We start from the raw sequence: 17,627 nt of genomic DNA on the forward strand, positions 1-17,627 counted from the left end.
ACAAACTACTGCTTAGATATCATAATCATAATCATACTTTATTAGCCAAGTATGTTTTACAACAGATGAGGAATTTCATATGCCATACAGTCATACCAATAAAAAGCAACAGAACACACAAAATACATTTTAACATGAACATCCACCACAGTGACTCCTCCACATTCCTCACTGTGATGGAAGGCGAAAAAAAGTTCAATCACTCCCTTCTCTATCCTCCAGCGGTCGGGGGCCTCTAACCTTCCGTTGAGGGACAATTTTGACTCCCGTAGATATACTGAACTTTCAAAGTTGATGGTGTCGACTTTCCCTCTAATTTAAGCCAACCATCAGAAGAAGCTCAAGATGAGGGAAGAGATTAAAAGTGGAGCATCTTTTTGACATCAGCTCTCGAAGGTTAGTTCCAGTAATTATATCTGTTAGATGATACGTTCATTTTGGAATTCTTCACCGAGATGATTTGCCCCAAGCCCTGACTAAAATCGTCTATAATGACATTTACAGTCTTGCAAGATGTGACTGATAGCATTTTCCTTTAGTTGACCAAAAATATAATTACATCTGGACAAGCTCTGAGTGATGAGAACTTACAACTAATCACACAGTGTTCCACAAAATCACATGGACCAAAGTACTGCCAAGTTCAACAACCGTTGAAAGCACAGTTAGCTGCGTGCACAACTGACTTTGAGGCTTCAGGAAGCAATTTTCTTTACCAACAAGAAACACGTTTCCCAAACACATTCTTCAACATTCCACACTGGAAAGCACGAGGACAAACAGTTCCCATTATATAATGTTTTGCTATCGTTCCTATTATCAAAAATCTTGTAATCTAGCTCGATTAAATCAAAATAAACCAGTTCCAAGAAGGAGGAGGATAGATAAATCTAGGATTATCAGAAAAGAAACAAACGCAAAGGTTCTATCAGCCAGTGCAATGATGATAAAATCATCGTCAAACAAACTCTATGGTCCACAAAATCCATACAGATCATAAAGCACCCAAATACACTAATACTATAATCACATTTAATTCTCCCAATATTGTAAGCGCCACTCCTGGTCTCCTGCCTCACCATTTTACAAAACACCTTTGCGCAGCCTACGGGTAGTCCTGGTTTCCAGTTACCTGTCACTTTATCTCTTCAATCTCACCTTCTAACTCAGCATATGACAGTCATCAAAATTTAACAACAATTTCATAAAATTCAAATAGCTGCATTCCCAGCTGTTCAATCTCCAAACTTCAGCTTTCATTTTTATTCTCTCTTTTCTACTGATAATTTCATACATTTGTCTCCTCATCCACCCAGTCCTTTTTCGCACTCATTAGACCTTTATCACTCTTTCATTTGGTTCCAGCAATTCTTTGTTACTTTGCCACCTCCATGATATCAGATCTCCCCTTCATTCTCTCTAACCCTCCCCATTCCTCTGCAACTTAAAAGCTTTCTTCATCTCTCTCACCTTTTCCAGATTAAAAAAAAGATCAGTGACCCAAAATGTTAACTCTGCTTCTCCCTCTTGACCGTGCCTGACATATTGAGAATTTCCAGCATTATAACATATAACATATAACAACTACAGCATGGAAACAGGCCTGTCCGGCCCTACCAGTCCACGCCGACCATTCTCCCTGACCTAGTCTCATCTACCTGCACTCAGACCATAACCCTCCAAACCCCTCCTATCCATATACCTATCCAATTTGCTCTTAAATAATAAAATCGAGCCAGCCTCCACCACTTCCACCGGAAGCCCATTCCATACAGCCACAACCCTCTGAGTAAAGAAGTTCCCCCTCATGTTACCCCTAAACCTTTGTCCCTCAATTCTGAAGCTATGTCCCCTTGTTGGAATCTTCCCCACTCTCAAAGGGAAAAGCCTACCCACGTCAACTCTATCCGTCCCTCTCAAAATTTTAAAAACCTCTATCAAGTCCCCCCTCAACCTTCTACGCTCCAAAGAATAAAGACCCAACCTGTTCAACCTCTCTCTGTAGCCTAAGTGCTGAAACCCAGGCAACATTCTAGTAAATCTCCTCTGTACCCTCTCCATTTTGTCGACATCCTTCCTATAATTTGGCGACCAGAACTGCACACCATACTCCAGATTCGGCCTCACCAATGCCCTGTACAATTTCAACATTACATCCCAACTTCTATACTCGATGCTCTGATTTATAAAGGCAAGCATACCAAACGCCTTTTTCACCACCCTATCCACATGAGATTCCACCTTCAGGGAACAATGCACAGTTATTCCCAGATCCCTCTGTTCCACTGCATTCCTCAATTCCCTACCATTTACCCTGTACGTCCTATTTTGATTTGTCCTACCAAAATGCAGCACCTCACACTTATCAGCATTAAACTCCATCTGCCATCTTTCAGCCCACCCTTCCAAAAGGCCCAAGTCTCTCTGTAGACTTTGAAAATCTACCTCACTATCAACTACTCCACCTATCTTAGTATCATCTGCATATTTACTAATCCAATTTGCCACACCATCATCCAGATCATTAATGTAAATGACAAACAACAGTGGACCCAACACAGATCCTTGGGGCACTCCACTAGACACTGGCCTCCAACCTGACATACAATTGTCAACCGTTACCCTCTGGTATCTCCCATTCAGCCATTGTTGAATCCATCTTGCAACCTCACTATTAATACCCAACGATTTAACCTTCTTAATCAACCTTCCATGTGGAACCTTGTCAAATGCCTTACTGAAGTCCATATAGACAACATCCACAGCCTTGCCCTTATCAATCTCCCTGGTAACCTCTTCAAAAAATTCAAGAAGATTAGTCAAACATGACCTTCCAGGCACAAATCCATGTTGACTGTTTCTAATCAGGCCTTGATTATCCAAATAATTATATATATTGTCCCTAAGTATCTTTTCCATTAATTTTCCCACCACAGACGTCAAACTAATAGGTCTATAATTGCTAGGTTTACTTTTAGAACCTTTTTTAAACAAAGGCACAACATGCGCAATGCGCCAATCTTCCGGCACCATCCCTGTTTCTAATGACGTTTGAAATATTTCCGTCATAGCCCCTGCTATTTCTGCACTAACTTCCCTCAATGTCCTAGGGAATATCCTATCAGGACCTGGAGACTTATCCACTTTTATATTCTTCAAAAGTGTCCGTACCTCCTCTTCTTTAATCCTCCTAATTTCCATCACTACTCTACTTGTTTCGCTTACCTCACATAATTCAATATCCTTCTCCTCGGTAAATACCGAAGAAAAGAAATTGTTTAATATCTCCCCCATTTCTTCCGGCTCAGCACATAGCTGTCCACTCTGACTCTCTAATGGACCAATTTTATCCCTCACTATCCTTTTGTTATTGACATATCTGTAGAACCCCTTGGGGTTTACTTTTACATTACTTGCCAAAGCAGCCTCATATCTTTTTTTCGCTTTTCTAATTTCCTTTTTAAGATTCCTTTTACATTCTTTATATTCCTCAAGAACCTCATTTACTCCCTGCCGCTTATATTTATTGTATTCTATGTTTTTTTTTCAGATTTCCAACAACTTCAGTATTTGACGTTTGGACTCAGCTGTATTGTACTCCTGCACTGAACAGACTGTTGATGGGAAGGCATCCGGTCATATAGCTCATGGTAAAGCGTCACTCAGGAGGAAAGCACATTATTCCACACTTGTATGCATTGAAATTATACAAGCAAAAAAGATCCATCTGGTGAAATGTAAGGATCACAATAACAGTGGTGCAATAATCTTGCAAGGAGCAGCAGACTGACAATCCCCAACTGAGGACCCTTGTATCATCTCAAGAGCTTTGAACTTCCAGAAGTCCTCGTTGCTGGCACTCCAACTATTCCGATGTTTGGGTAATGTGCACTCCAAGCTGAAGAAGGGTCTCGACCCGAAATGTCACACATTTCTTCTATCCAGAGATGCTGCCTGCCCCGCCAAGTTTCACCAGCATTTTATGTCTATCTTCGGTGTCTGAAGTTCCTTCCTCCACACAAGATCTGCCAAAGCTCAGCAGCTCCATTCATGCTAATGGAGAGGAAACCACTCAGGGAGACGGGTGGGAAAGAAGTTCAGAGAACTTACATTCTTTCCATTGGGTTTCAAGCTGTTCAGACATTTGAAATGCTCGTTATTTTAAAATGTTAATTTTTAAATGATTTTAGTAATTAATTTATTTTAATTTTTGATAATTTATTCTTGAATGCTTGTTAGTCATTTGTTTTTTTATGGACAGCTGGCAAGGGATATGGCTTAATTAACCGTCAATGCTACACAGGGGCATTCTGGTCAGAAGCCAGCTTTGGGATCAATTTGCCATTGCAAAACATAGTGAGAGAAACAAAACTAAATGACTCATGAGGTTGGGGAAACTTTTAATGTGCATCTGCATCTCTGGCCATATGCATTTGGAACTCAGTTTTTGGAACTCAGTCCATTTGGAACTCAGTTTTACAAAACCTTGTCAATCATCTGAAGATTTGTAATCCAAATATGCTATGTAAATTTCTTTCAAAATTAAATGCACATTTTATTTAATTTGATATAATATGTTTTAACAAACAACCCTGGCTGTTAGTATCCTTATCCGACAACCCGTCTGGAAAAAGACTGCTGATCAAAAGGAACGGGCACAAATCAACTCCACAAAACAAAATTTGAAACAAAATCTTTTGAACTTTACATAAATTTAAAGGACAATTAAATGAAAAAAAATTGGCCTGAGAACTGAGATGAAGCTTAAAATGTCAGCGTGCCTCCACTATAGAACTTTGATAGATCCAAGGCATTGGGGGGGGGGGGGGGGGGGGGGGAGGAGGAGTGAATAATTACCTAACAAAAATGTTCTTTCACTGCTCAATTGGTCTATGATCTGATAAGGTATTTCGTGATGAAATTTAGAAACAGGTTTCTCCCCAGAAGTGCTCACATCTTTGGCCAATATTTCACTTAATACTGAGGAAATACTACACTACTGAAGGTGCCATCTGTCAGAAGTAAACAAACCTATTTACCGTGAATGGAGGTTTACACCACCATTTGGAGCAGCAATCAGCCCTTCTCATCGCAGCAGATTAATTCATCGTAACACCTTTTATGGAACCTGGCAGTGCACAGCTGATGGCCAGAGTTGCTTACAGTGTGTACCTGAATAGTCATCCTTAATCTTGAGGGATTGTATAAAAATAAGAGAAAAAGTAACTGTCTTCGAGGATCTTCGAGACATCCCAAGAGCATGAAAGGCAATACATGTAAAGGCAACCTCTAAATTTTTCTGATTGTCATTTTATTCCATATTGTTCAGATGTATGAGTATTTCCATTTAAAAAGTTGATAACATTAGAGGATGAAAGCTTTAAATGAAAAGAGACAGGACAACAGTGAGATTAATGGTGAAAAGATGATAAGATTGTACAGATAGAAAAACATACAATGCTTATATTATGAAATGGACACCTAAAAATAAAACAGATTTTAAAAGCAAGAAATCTTAATTTATAGGCCTGTGTAAAGGAGCTAGATTAGCTGAAACACTGAATTCATAACCAATAATAAGCAACAGTCTGGGAGCAGTACAATACTGCAATGAAATTCAGTTAATATAGTTATATAAACCAGAAAAAACCCCAGAATAATATAGGTAGGAGAGGAAATCATTTATATTGGACATTATATGAAGTCATAAACGGTAAACAAAAATAAGAGTAATGCCTTTTAATCAGAAAAAAAAACTTCATTAGTTATTTTCTTTGTAGCAGATAGTGAGTGTAATGATGGCCTGAATGTTCCAAGCAGCACACTGCAATCACATTCTGAAGGATTAAATTGTACATTAATTACTGCAGGATTAGCAAGAAACAACAGTTCTGCATGTGGAAATAGATCATGTTAACGGAAGTTACTTTAAAAATACAATTAAGATGTTGTCCTTCTGATTTGTTCCAAATAAAGCACTGATTTCAAAAGGGACTGCGATGTATAATAATTTATATTTTAAAGGCAATGAATGTCCCTTGGGTTTTAAGAGTCCAAAAATTAACAGTCAAACTAGTGCAGTAAAGTTTAAAGCAATACCATCCTCCATAAAAACATTGATTTCAAGTACACCATTTAGAAATGGCAAAAGTTCTACAATTTGATCAATTGCTGAGACTGGAAGGATATTGCAAGACTTTTAGTTTGAAAGTACCTTTATTTCCTTGCAAAGAGTTGGACATCTCCTTGGCTGCAGTTGCCTATTGCTCTTTCAACTCCCTCCTCAGACTAAATTAAACCAGATTGGCATTGTTCCAAATTGAATGCCCTTATATCTATCTATATATATATATATATATATATATTTATAAATATATATACTACTAAACTCAGATCTTGTGTATATATATATATATATATATATACATATATATATATATACATATATACCTATATCCGTATATATATACCTATACCTATATCCGTATGTATCTATCTATGTATTTCTGTGATTTTGCCAAAACAGTAAACCATACCGCCACAATTTTTGGGCCACCTTAATCACCACTCTCGTGGGGACTGTTTATAACATGTTTTATTTAAATTGGTCTTATATTTTTAAAGTTACAGACATCTTAAAGTTCAAAAATCTTCTTTCTAAACACATTTTTCCAAGGGCTGCTGTGCGTATGATGTCACCATAGGGCATGCACGGACTCTCTCCTCGTTAGCGGAGCCGCCCGCCCGCAATCAGGGGCTCCCCTCTCCTCTCGCTTCTCTCCTCTCGCTTCTCTCTCCCCTCTTTCCCCTCTCCCCTCACCCCCACAACCGCCACGAGTAATCCCAGCTCGGCTAGGCCAAAGCCGCCGCCGCGCTGCCCATCTCCAATAGTCTGCCACTCCGGGAGAGTAACAGTGGGGGGGACGGGGAGGGTGGGAGGAGGAGAGAGTGGGGGTGGGAGGGAGAGTGGGTCTGGGGAGGGGGACAACTGGGGTGCTTGGTGGTGGGGGAAGAGAGAGTCGGAGACAGGGGGATTGTGGGGAAAGGGGGGGTGGGGGAGAGTAAGAGTGGGATGGGGGAGGAGAGAATATGGGGTGGGGCAGGAGAGAGTGGGAGAAAGGGGGGTGGTGGGGAAAGGGGAGGTGGGGGAGAGTTAGAGTGGGGGTGGGGGAGGAGACAGTGGCCTCCTCAGTCACACCCTCTCCCCTTCCCTGCCCCCCCCCCTCTACGAGGAATGGGCCCACTTTGTCTAGTATATTACTAAAACCCTGTGTTTGTTTGTTTGTATGTGTGTATGTGTCCACTATAACTTTTTTGGTTCGCCCAGCCAAAACGGTACACCATAACGCCACAATTTTTGGCGCACGTTACTCACCATTATTCTGGGCATAATGCCTAACAAACTCTCATTCAAATTGAAGCTACATTTTTAAAGCTAGAGAGATTTTAAAGTTTAAGAATTTCCTTTCTAACCCATTTCTTGAAGGTCTTCAGCGTGTGACGTCACATTGGCACCCATGCGACTGTGAGAGATGTTACTCGGGCGAGCCCCCCCCCCCCCCCCCCCCCACTATTCAGCGTGTGGAGTCACAATAGGACACGCACGTCTTTAAGAATAGCGCTCTTCACTCCCCCCCCCCCGGGAGGACCAGCGGGAGGACCGATGCCTATCCCAGCATGCCTCGCGTCTGCCTTCCCCTCATGGTGCAGCGCGACGCCATTCCCCGCACCTCGCGACTAACAGCACTCAATGCGTGAGCCACGACCCGGTAAGCGGGTTTTAACTTTTTTTTAAAAGAATGGAAATTGTTCTCCCCACTTAAAAACACCCCATCCTCTCTGCGGAGGCTCGGACCCGTTGTGGATGTTAAAACCCGCTTACTTCATAGATTAGACTTAAAAAAGCCATTTAAAAAAAATTAACAAACCGGGGGTGGGTGGGGGGGGCTCGTCCGAGTAACTGCAGTGGCCAATGGGGCGGGGCGGGAGGGGGTGACGAGAGCGTCAGGGGAGGGGAGGATGGGGGAAGAGGAGGATGGGGAGGAGGAGGAGGAGGAGGAAGGGGGAGGGGGAGGATGAGGATGAGGATGGGGGAGGGGGAGGATGAGGATGGGGGAGGATGAGGATGAGGATGGGGGAGGGGGAGGATGAGGATGGGGGATGAGGATGGGGGAGGGGAGGATGAGGATGGGGGAGGATGAGGATGAGGACGAGGGGGTGGGTGGAGAGGGTGAGGGGTGGAGAGGGGAGAGTGGGGGTGGGGGACGAGGGGGAAAGGGGGAATGGGGACAGTGGGGGTGGGGACAGGGGGCAGGGGAGTGGGGGGATGGGTAAGAGAGAGTGGGGGTGGGGGGGAAGGGGAACAGTGGGGGGGCAGGGGAGAACGGAGTGGGGAGGAGGGGATAGTGCAGGTGAGGAGGAGGGGAGAGTGGGGTGGGAGGAGGGGAGTGGGGGTGGGGGAGAGTGGGGGTGGGGAGGAGGGAAGATTGGGGGTGGGGGGAGAGTGGGGTGCAGCCAGGGAGAGTAGGGGTGGGGGGAGGGGATGGGGTTGGGGGGAAGGGAGGGAGGTGGGGGTGAGGGGAGGGGGGTGAGGGGAGGGGGGAATAGGGGTGGGGAGGGGGGAATGGGGGTGGAGGCAGGGCTGGGGGAGTGGGGGTGGGGGCAGGGGAGGGGCAAGTGGGGTGGGGGCAGGGGAGGGGCAAATGAGGGTGCGTGGGGAGGATGGAGTGGGTCAGTGGGGGGAGGAGGGGGGATAAGGGGGATTGAGTGGGGGGGGGGGGTTGAGGGTGCTACACCAATACAGGAGAGGCTTTGGGTCCAGGGCTCACTCAGTCACACCCTCTCCCCTTCCCTGTCCCCCCTCTACGAGGAATGGGCCCAACGGGTCCACTTGGTCTAGTCTATTTATAAAAACAATCCTAACAAATTGATTAATTTTCTATGGCTATTGTCAAAGCTTTCTTACCTACACATAATTCTAAATAAATTTGCAAGATTGCTTTGTCCAACTGGTCAGAGAATGGAAAGGTTGGCAGAACAAAAAAAAAAGCTGATTTTTTATTGGACTGCTTAGTCCTGCAAGACCTGTTTCAAATATAAATTGTTTTCGCTTTGTGGGGATGAAGGGGATTAATTTTATGGATGCATGCTTTAAAAATAAATACAAACGTCTTACTATATATGGGAATAGATTGAGTGAGAGGAGGAGAGATTTGGTTTAAAGAAATAAAAGCTGATTAGGGAAGTAAAACGGTTCCAAATAATCCTGTCACGTCCAAAGCAATACACAGAATATGTATTCTAGGACAAGGCAACAAGCATGCTAGAGAAATAATTTGAGTGATTGCAAGCAATACTATTTCCTTTTAAATCTACAGTTGGATCAGTGTTAAAACAGAAAGAGTTAATGGCACATTTAGGACAATAACACATATCCCATAACAACTATTGTAGAGGATCAACTGAGTCAATGTCAGATAAATGGATTTGGGTTAGAGCATGGTTACCTGACCTAAGCCCTCCTTCATGTACTCTATGTCCTTGCAGTAAGACTCAACATTCACTTTGTCTAATGTAGAAATAAGGAACTGTCAATGCTGGTTTACAAAAAAAGGCACAAGTGCTCAAGTAACTGAGCGGGTCAGGCAGCGTTGGTTGCTACTTGATCTGCTGAGTTCCTACAGCACTTTGTGTCTTTATTTACTGTGCCTGCTTAATTAAATTTTGCTCCTTCAGGCTAACATTCTGCGTTTTGGACGCTGAGATTTATCTGCATACCAGCGTCTCACACAACTGTAATTAAACTTTTCAATCTGTTATTTTATTTCCTTAAATAAAGGAACCAATGTATTGTTTCATTGATAGAACCCAATTCACAGTAAAGATGACCCTTTTTACTGTTCACCACAACCAGAAATCTAACTCCACTCTCACAATCTCATTCTCAATGAACTGCTATAGTTGCAATAACGTACTGTCCCAGACCTCTAGGAGGGCTTTTCATGTACTCATGTTGGGACAAAATCACAATGGCTTAAGGTTCCCGGTCAGGAAGTTGTAGGCTGTAACACAAGATGACAACATGGGCACATGTGCTGGTAATTTGTCCTCAAGATAAGCTTATTTCACATGTATCACACCAAACAGTTGCCAGATTTAAAACTAGGCCTTCCCTACAGGGAATATGGGAATCCTGGATAATGTATAATGTAGCAGAATGAAAGGTTTGTACAGTTATTAAAACAGTTCTGCAACATCGAACAAATCACTCTGACAATGTTACTGTTCTATTGTTTTAAATATGTAGATGGTAGTGCACGAACTCAAGATAAAGTGACAGACGAGCAATGTATGATTTGATAAAAAATGTCAACATTGCTCGAATACCAACCGAAGAATAATCATCTTCATTCCCTGTCTGCTCTTCTCATCACTTTGCTCATTTAGTTTCAAGGACAGGAGCAAAATGCTTAAAATTTAACATGGTTCTGAAATAACTTTGAATGTGAAGGAGAATAACAAGAAGAATGAAGGAATTACTAAGTAATCAAGTGCTTGAGCATGAAGGATTTAGTACTCGTGTCTGAATATCTAAGGAATTGAAACTTTTTAACAAAATCAGTTTAGAAAAAATTGTGACAGTGAGGATGCTGTTGTTTCCTGGGAAGAAAACATGTTGCTGTGGGTGCCAGATGAAGAAGATAGGAAAATGCAAGGGTTTGCAGTTTGGCAGGAAGAACTAAAATGCGGAATGTTAAATAGTGGAGTAAGACTACAAAATACTGCTGTGCAGAGCAATTTGTGTTCTCATTTTTGAAGAAGTAACCAAGAAGATTGACAAAGGCATGGCCATAGACGTTGTTTATTTGGACTTCAGCAAGGCTTTGATAAGGTTCCGCATGGCAGGCTGCTCTGGAAGGTTAGATTGCATGAGCTCCAAGGAAACCTAACCAGATACAGAAATGTCTGCATTGTCAGGATCAGAGGGCAGTGGTGGAGGGCGTTTTACGGGCTGGTCCATAATGAGTGGTGCATCGGAGCTATCGGTTCTAGGCCCATTGCTGTTTGTCATCCATATGAACAAATTGGATGAGAATGTACAAGGCATGATCAATATATAAATATGCTTGCTGATAACACTAAGTAGATGGTGTCATTGACAGTGAAGGAGGATATCAAGAATGACAGCAGGATCTTGATCAGCTGGGCAAGTGGGTCGAGGTATAGCTAATGGAGTTGAATGCAGATAAGTGTGAGGTGTTACATTTTGGGACGTCAACCTAGGAGAAACAAACAGTAGGGCATTGGGGTGCATTGTCGAACAGAGGGACTTGGTACATAATTCCCTTAAAGTGGCATCCTGGTTTATAGGGTGGTGAAGGTGGTATTTGGCATATTGGCCTTCATGAGCCAGGAAATTGATGAGAGAAGTTGGGACATAATGTTAGAGTTGAACAAGACATTAGTGAGTATTGTGTTTAGTTTTGATCACCTTGCTGTAGGAAGGATAGTTAAGATGGAAAGCATGATTTTAATGCCCTTTCGACTGTGTTATGGCCTTGAGCACGCTCTATTGCATTTCTGGACATGTTGTCTAATAACACATGAATAGATGAAATCACAAAATCAGAACCCTGAACCACTTATAGGGTCATGGAGTCATAGAGTGATGCAGTGTGAAAACAGGTCCTGCTGCCCAACTTGCCCACACCAGCCAATATATCCCAGCTACACTAGTCCCATCTGCCAGCTTTTCGTCCAGATCCCACCAAACCTGTACAATCCATGTACCTGTCTAACTGCTTCTTAAATGTTGGGATAGTCCTTGCCTCAACTACCTCCTCTTGCAGCTTGTTCCATACACCCTCCACCCTTTGTGTGAAAAAGTTACCCCTCAGATTCCTATTAAATCTTTTCCCCTTCACCTTAAAATCTGGAGAATCTCGCAGACATCCCGTAAAAGACTTAACTCCCTCTTGAATTACTCACATTAGTAATTCAGTATCACAAAAGTCCATTTCACGAGTTAATTGCTTTGTATGTGAAAACTTTGATATTGTTTCTCCATTTTCCTCTGATCATTTCAAATATCTGTCATTATCATTTCTTATCTTTAAAGTGCTGCATCAACGAGCTTATACTTTCCTTTATCACAATTTGCGCAGTCTGACTCCTCACTTGAATACTGTCCCAGAAACAATATAAGCTACTAAATGTTTTAGGATATTTAAAGATATAGTTAATAAATATTTTAGAAATAAATTGTAAGGGTGTGGTAATGGCAGAAATGAATAAGAAGTGCAAGATTTTAGGAATGAAATGCCCTCCTGTGCTGAGGTAACTTTGACTTGACACTGTTGCAGATCTAACACAAATTTGCTTTCCCATGTTCCTGCGAGTACGATTGCCGCCAGTACACACCTAACTGGCTACCATCCAACTAATGGTTAATGTGTCTGAAACCACACAGATACCTATATCATGTCTCATCCAAATCTTGTTCATACATCATTTCTGAACTTAATGACCTAGACTATCCAGACTAAAAAACAAAGTGAAATAGTAACAGAAAAATCAGCATAATTCTCTGCACTTTCCAAAAACGTCTGTCTTCTAAAGACTCGGCCATATAAAAAATTGATTCTCAATTGGTAGCACTAAACATGCTTTATCGTACCAGCAGCGTTGTGCTCTGCCTCTGAAATTCATTTCCATTGAATTCAATGGAATTAACTTTGGAGATAAACTCAACATGCTGCTGCATTTAGTGCAGGCAATTGAAAATGTTTTTTGAAACAATCTTTTCATACAAGCCTTTGGCTAACCCCACAGCTCGCTCATTCTCACCATACTTTGGCGGTCTCTTTTCTATTCAATGGTGAAGCACGATGTAATGTTTTCCTAAACATGAAAAAGGCACTACATAAATTGAAGTTGATCATAAGGTCATAAGTAATAGGAGCAGAATTAGGCCATTCGGCCCATCAAGTCTACTCCGCCATTCAATCATGGTTGATCTATCTCTCTCTCGAAACCTCATTCTCCTGCCATCTCCCCATAAACCCTGACACCCGTACTAATCAAGAATCTATTTATCTCTGCTTAAAAAATATCCTTTGACTTAGCCTCCACAGCCTTCTGTGCTTTAGTGTTACATGAATAACTTAAAGGAGGCACATAAATGAAAGGAAGCACATAAATTATATCCTGGTCGAGGCCGGTAGGAAAAGATAAACAGTGGTGGCACAGTGGTGCAGCATTAGAGTTGCTGCTTTACCTCGCTAGAGATTATGTTCGATCCTGACTATGGGTGCTGTCAGTATGGAGTTTGCACGTTCTTCCTTGCTTGGGTGTTCTCTGCATGTTCCGGTTTCCTCCCACATTCCAAAGATGGGCAGGTTTTTAGGTTAATTCGCTTCTGTAAATTGTCCCTAATGTGTAGGATAGAACTAATGTATAGGCTGATTGTTGGTTGATGTGGACTCGGTGAACTGAGCAGTCTGCTTCCACACTCTATCTCTAAACTAAACTAAAGTAAAGCATCAACTACCCAAGAAAAGAAGAGATAAGGACATTGAAAGGCCTTTTTTAAAGCAAGTGTTTTGTGACAAATGTGATTTTAGTGTTATATGAATGAAAGATTTTTGTCTTTAGATTTATTGAATCAAAATTAAAAACAAGATTAAATAATGTGAAGCCCTGCATTATGTTGCAGCCTCCAAAATGTAACAACTGATGATTTCTTAAAGTTTAGATTACTTCAACACAGGCTAAAAGATAACATTAAAAGTGTTCTGCAATGTGGTAGTAGAATTTAACTTCACAGATAATCTGAACTCCAAAGGATTTAATTGGATAATATTTTATAAATAAATTCTAAATAGTGCAGTAAAAGCAAATGTGATTTATTGCCAAGAGTACAAAATAATGCTAGGTAAATTTGTGTCGACTCTGCAAAAGCTTGCATAAAACTACTGCATATGTTATGGATTGATTAATTAGTTACTCTTGCATAAAATCTTCCACAGGAAATCTTCTAAACACTTCATAGATAATTTATCTGAGAGAATAGGTCTTGTATAAGCCAAGACAAAATTGATTTTGGTTTCTCAGGGATAGAAAATTAATGAGTGCATTCATTTCTGCCACCGCACATTTCATCTGCATCTGTCTAAAGTTCGGGTACAAGGGGACGATGCTCTGATAAATCTAGAATCTGGTGAGGCTATTTAATTGAAGAAACTTATAGAATTTGAAACAACGTTTAAATCAGGAACTTGCAATAGCATAGATGGTATCTAACACTAAAGCACATGTGCATTCTGCTATTTAACCTAGCTTAGCCTTCAGAAGTAGACAAGTACAGTCCGATGCCCAGAGTATAACAACTTCCATTATCAAAATACTTTTAACCATACAAAAACACATTAAGGAACCTCATGGGTGTAGCATCGAAAAAAACTTGACCCCAGCTACATGATTTTAGGACAATGACCAAAAGCACAGTCAATGTAAGTTTTAAGGAAGTTATCTTATCAGAGAAAAAGGGAAATTGGAAGATGCGGTTTAAGGAGTGAATTTCAATATTCACAACTTTTGTCGTTGGAGTCAAGACCACAATGGAACAGAGATTGAGCAAGAGGACAGTGTTAAACATTCAGGGAGTTTATAAGGAGTGAGTAAGTGCTGTATCTCTAAACTAAAATTGAAATTTTCCAATGGATTGTGTCATTTACAATCATGACAGAATTTTTTTGTTCCAATTACATGCTAAACCAGAAAAAAAAAATCATTGTTGTTCAATTTTCCAGCTATATTTTAACACTCTCCTCTTCAGACACACAAAATATGTTTGGTCTAAATCTACCATGCGAACTGGACAACCTTTTTAGCAACCAGTCTCAGCAACCAGTGTTCTGCAACCAGGAAAAGAATTTCCAAAAGTAAAGATGCAATAAATCAGAACTTTACCTTTCTGGTGGAGGTACTTCCGGTAGTAGTAAGCTCCGAGGTCCACATGCTCTACTATATATCGCTTCACTTTGTCAGAATGCACAGCCAAGTTTTCCTTTGCTACCTCCAACACTGCCACTCCTGCATTTGTACAGTGCGAGCTCAAGGAAAGTTCAAAGGAGTTGCTTTCAATTCCACTTAGTGACCCAGAGTTCGACCGGGAGAGGCTAACCTTGCGCTCTCCTTCTCCGCCAATCTCATTCCGGAAGTACGAACAGCTTAGCACAAGTTCATTGCTTTTCTCATCCCCGTAGTCTACGTTGAGATTCTCTTTTGAGTTCAGGTCTTCTGTGCTTCCTGCGGGAGAGCTGAAGCTGATCGAATGTGCAAGCGGACCAGCGGACAACGAGGCAGCAGCAGCCGCTGAGGCACCTGTTGTGGTGTTCCTTCTCTTAATAACACTATGCCTGGTCATCGCGGCTTCATTCAAGTCAAAGAGCACGCTCTGCACATCGTAATGGGCAAAGCATTTTTGGCAAGCCCAACTCCTCATACTGTCCTCTGATTTGCTGTCCTCGAAGTCTGCCGACTTGCCCAACTCACTCTCACCTTTGGCATTGCGCAACTTGCGGAAAATGGATGAGTCTCCTGTCTCGGATTTTGACCTCCTCTTAAATGGTTTTTCTCTTTCTTTGTGCTGTGGCCTGGGACTCCCTCTGTGTGCAAAGAAACCATCTACCGAGTCGTGTTTGGTGCTGCCCATGCTGGTACCATAAGCTTTATTAGCTTCTGCCTTTAATAGCTCGCTGAGTTGCTCTGGTGCTGGGCTGCGTTGATCTGTCTGATCATTTCTGTAACCCTTTAATAAATCAAAAAAACTATCTCCTGACATACCATGCTTGTCAATAGAGGAAGTGCTACCATACTCACGATGAATAGCAGCTCCCATTTTGTGACTCAAAGCCCCATACTCTTCTCCTCCATCCACATCCAGCTCACTGATGGTGATATCACTATTGCTCCGCTGCCTTATTCTGCGAAGGTTCTTTGCAGGGGACTGGAGGTAACCGTCAGGTGTAAGAAACCTGGAATCCAAGTTCTCCATTTCTTGTGCCTTGCACGGTCTATAATCACTGTGCACCCTCTTCGAGGACAAAGACTCCAGTGAATTTTGATTACTTTGGCACAATCTACTGCTTGGGCTACTGGAGTGGATGGACATCACTGTGCCGTCGGGACTGCCTGCAGATTCCTGATCACTTGTTCTGCAAGAGTCCTTCCCCATTTCCTTCCTGGGAGGCCAATCTGCAATTCTTGCTCGAACACCCATTTTAGGCACACTTGGTGTTGCACCAACATGATGAGCACTTTCACTTCGTGGTGGCCCTGTTGAATTCACAGAACCGAAAGAGCCATTGGGCGTTCGGAATCGCCGTGCATAGAAGTCATCTGAGCGTGAGCCTATCGTCAGTTCAGGCCCAAGAATTGAAGTGGCACTGATGCACACCCTTTCAGTCTGGGAACGTTTTAAACTGGTCATACTCCACACTGGTTTCTCACAACAGCTTTCACTAAATATACGACCATTTCTTTCATCAAGTAGAAATCTCCGCGAGAGCAATTTCCAAGCAAGTCCAGTTGAAAGTTAATAATAATTTGTAGAATAGTTTTCAAAAATACACATGTTCGAGCTGATCGTGATCTGTAGAGTTTCTCTCTGATGATCCATATGGCATTTTCATAATATGGATTTCACAGATTATTTAACTGCCATGGCTTCAAGAAAATCTGGGGGGAAAAGAGAAAAAAATGCATCAGTTAATTTGTTTCTGCTTAAAGTTATATAAAGCAATTTGAAATACCTACATGAGAGCGGAATACCACAAGTACTGGAAATCCAAAAAAAGCACATAAAATTCTAGGAATCCTTCACAGGGCACTCAGCCTCTGTGGAGGGAGCATCTAACAGGAAACGGAGAGTTGAATAGTCCAATAGAACTGATCTATGCTGAATTGCAAAACAGCACAAATTTGACGATTCCGCGATTCAAGTACCTTGCTTTGGGAGCAGCACGGTAATAACAGGCAGTGTTGCTACCTCACAGCACCAGCAACTTGAGTTCAATACTAACCTTAGCACTTGTGCTTGCGTCTCCCCCTGGCTGCTCTGGTTTCCACCCAGATCCCAAAAATGTGCTTGATGGTAGCTTATTGATTATAGCAAATTGCCCTGAGTGTAGGTGGGTTGTAAGATAATTATGATGGTGTTAATGGGCATGTGAGAAAGAATATATCATTGGGGGATGCTGGAAGTAATGGAAGTGCTCAGACAGGCAACATCGGTTTGATGGGCTGAATGGCCTGTGCTGTATGCACATAGATGTGTAAAATTGAGCCAGGTCATTCGGACTTGACATTAATACATCCAATCCCAGACCTGATCATTTCTGCACTAGACCCAACAGATCAAACCAATCTTGTTCCTGACATAGTGAAATGAAATACAGTGAGCCAAAGGTTCTATGTTGAAAATGACATTATTGATATTCTCCAAATATGATTTAAAACCATGATTTAAAATATTTTTATTGAGCATAAAACTCTGCAGTTTGAACTGCTTTCTCCCATGAATTAGTTTGCTAACTGACTTTTCCTAATTATTGGAGGCAATATCA

General features: G+C 41.8%; 1 protein-coding gene across 9 annotated transcripts in view; it reads right to left on the reverse strand.

Moving 5' to 3' along the window:
• sipa1l1 (signal-induced proliferation-associated 1 like 1) overlaps window positions 1–17,627 on the reverse strand; it is a 296,284-nt gene that overhangs the window by 96,717 nt on the left and 181,940 nt on the right. For all 9 annotated transcript variants that reach the window (XM_078406241.1, XM_078406248.1, XM_078406247.1 and 6 more), the window contains one exon: window positions 14,971–16,740. In XM_078406241.1, the coding sequence (XP_078262367.1) occupies window positions 14,971–16,492 (1,522 nt within the window). In that variant the 5' untranslated portion in view covers window positions 16,493–16,740. The remainder of the gene's footprint in view (window positions 1–14,970; window positions 16,741–17,627) is intronic.

This window comes from Rhinoraja longicauda, chromosome 10 (genome assembly GCF_053455715.1).
Source record: "Rhinoraja longicauda isolate Sanriku21f chromosome 10, sRhiLon1.1, whole genome shotgun sequence".
NCBI classification, from domain to species: Eukaryota; Metazoa; Chordata; class Chondrichthyes; order Rajiformes; family Arhynchobatidae; genus Rhinoraja; species Rhinoraja longicauda.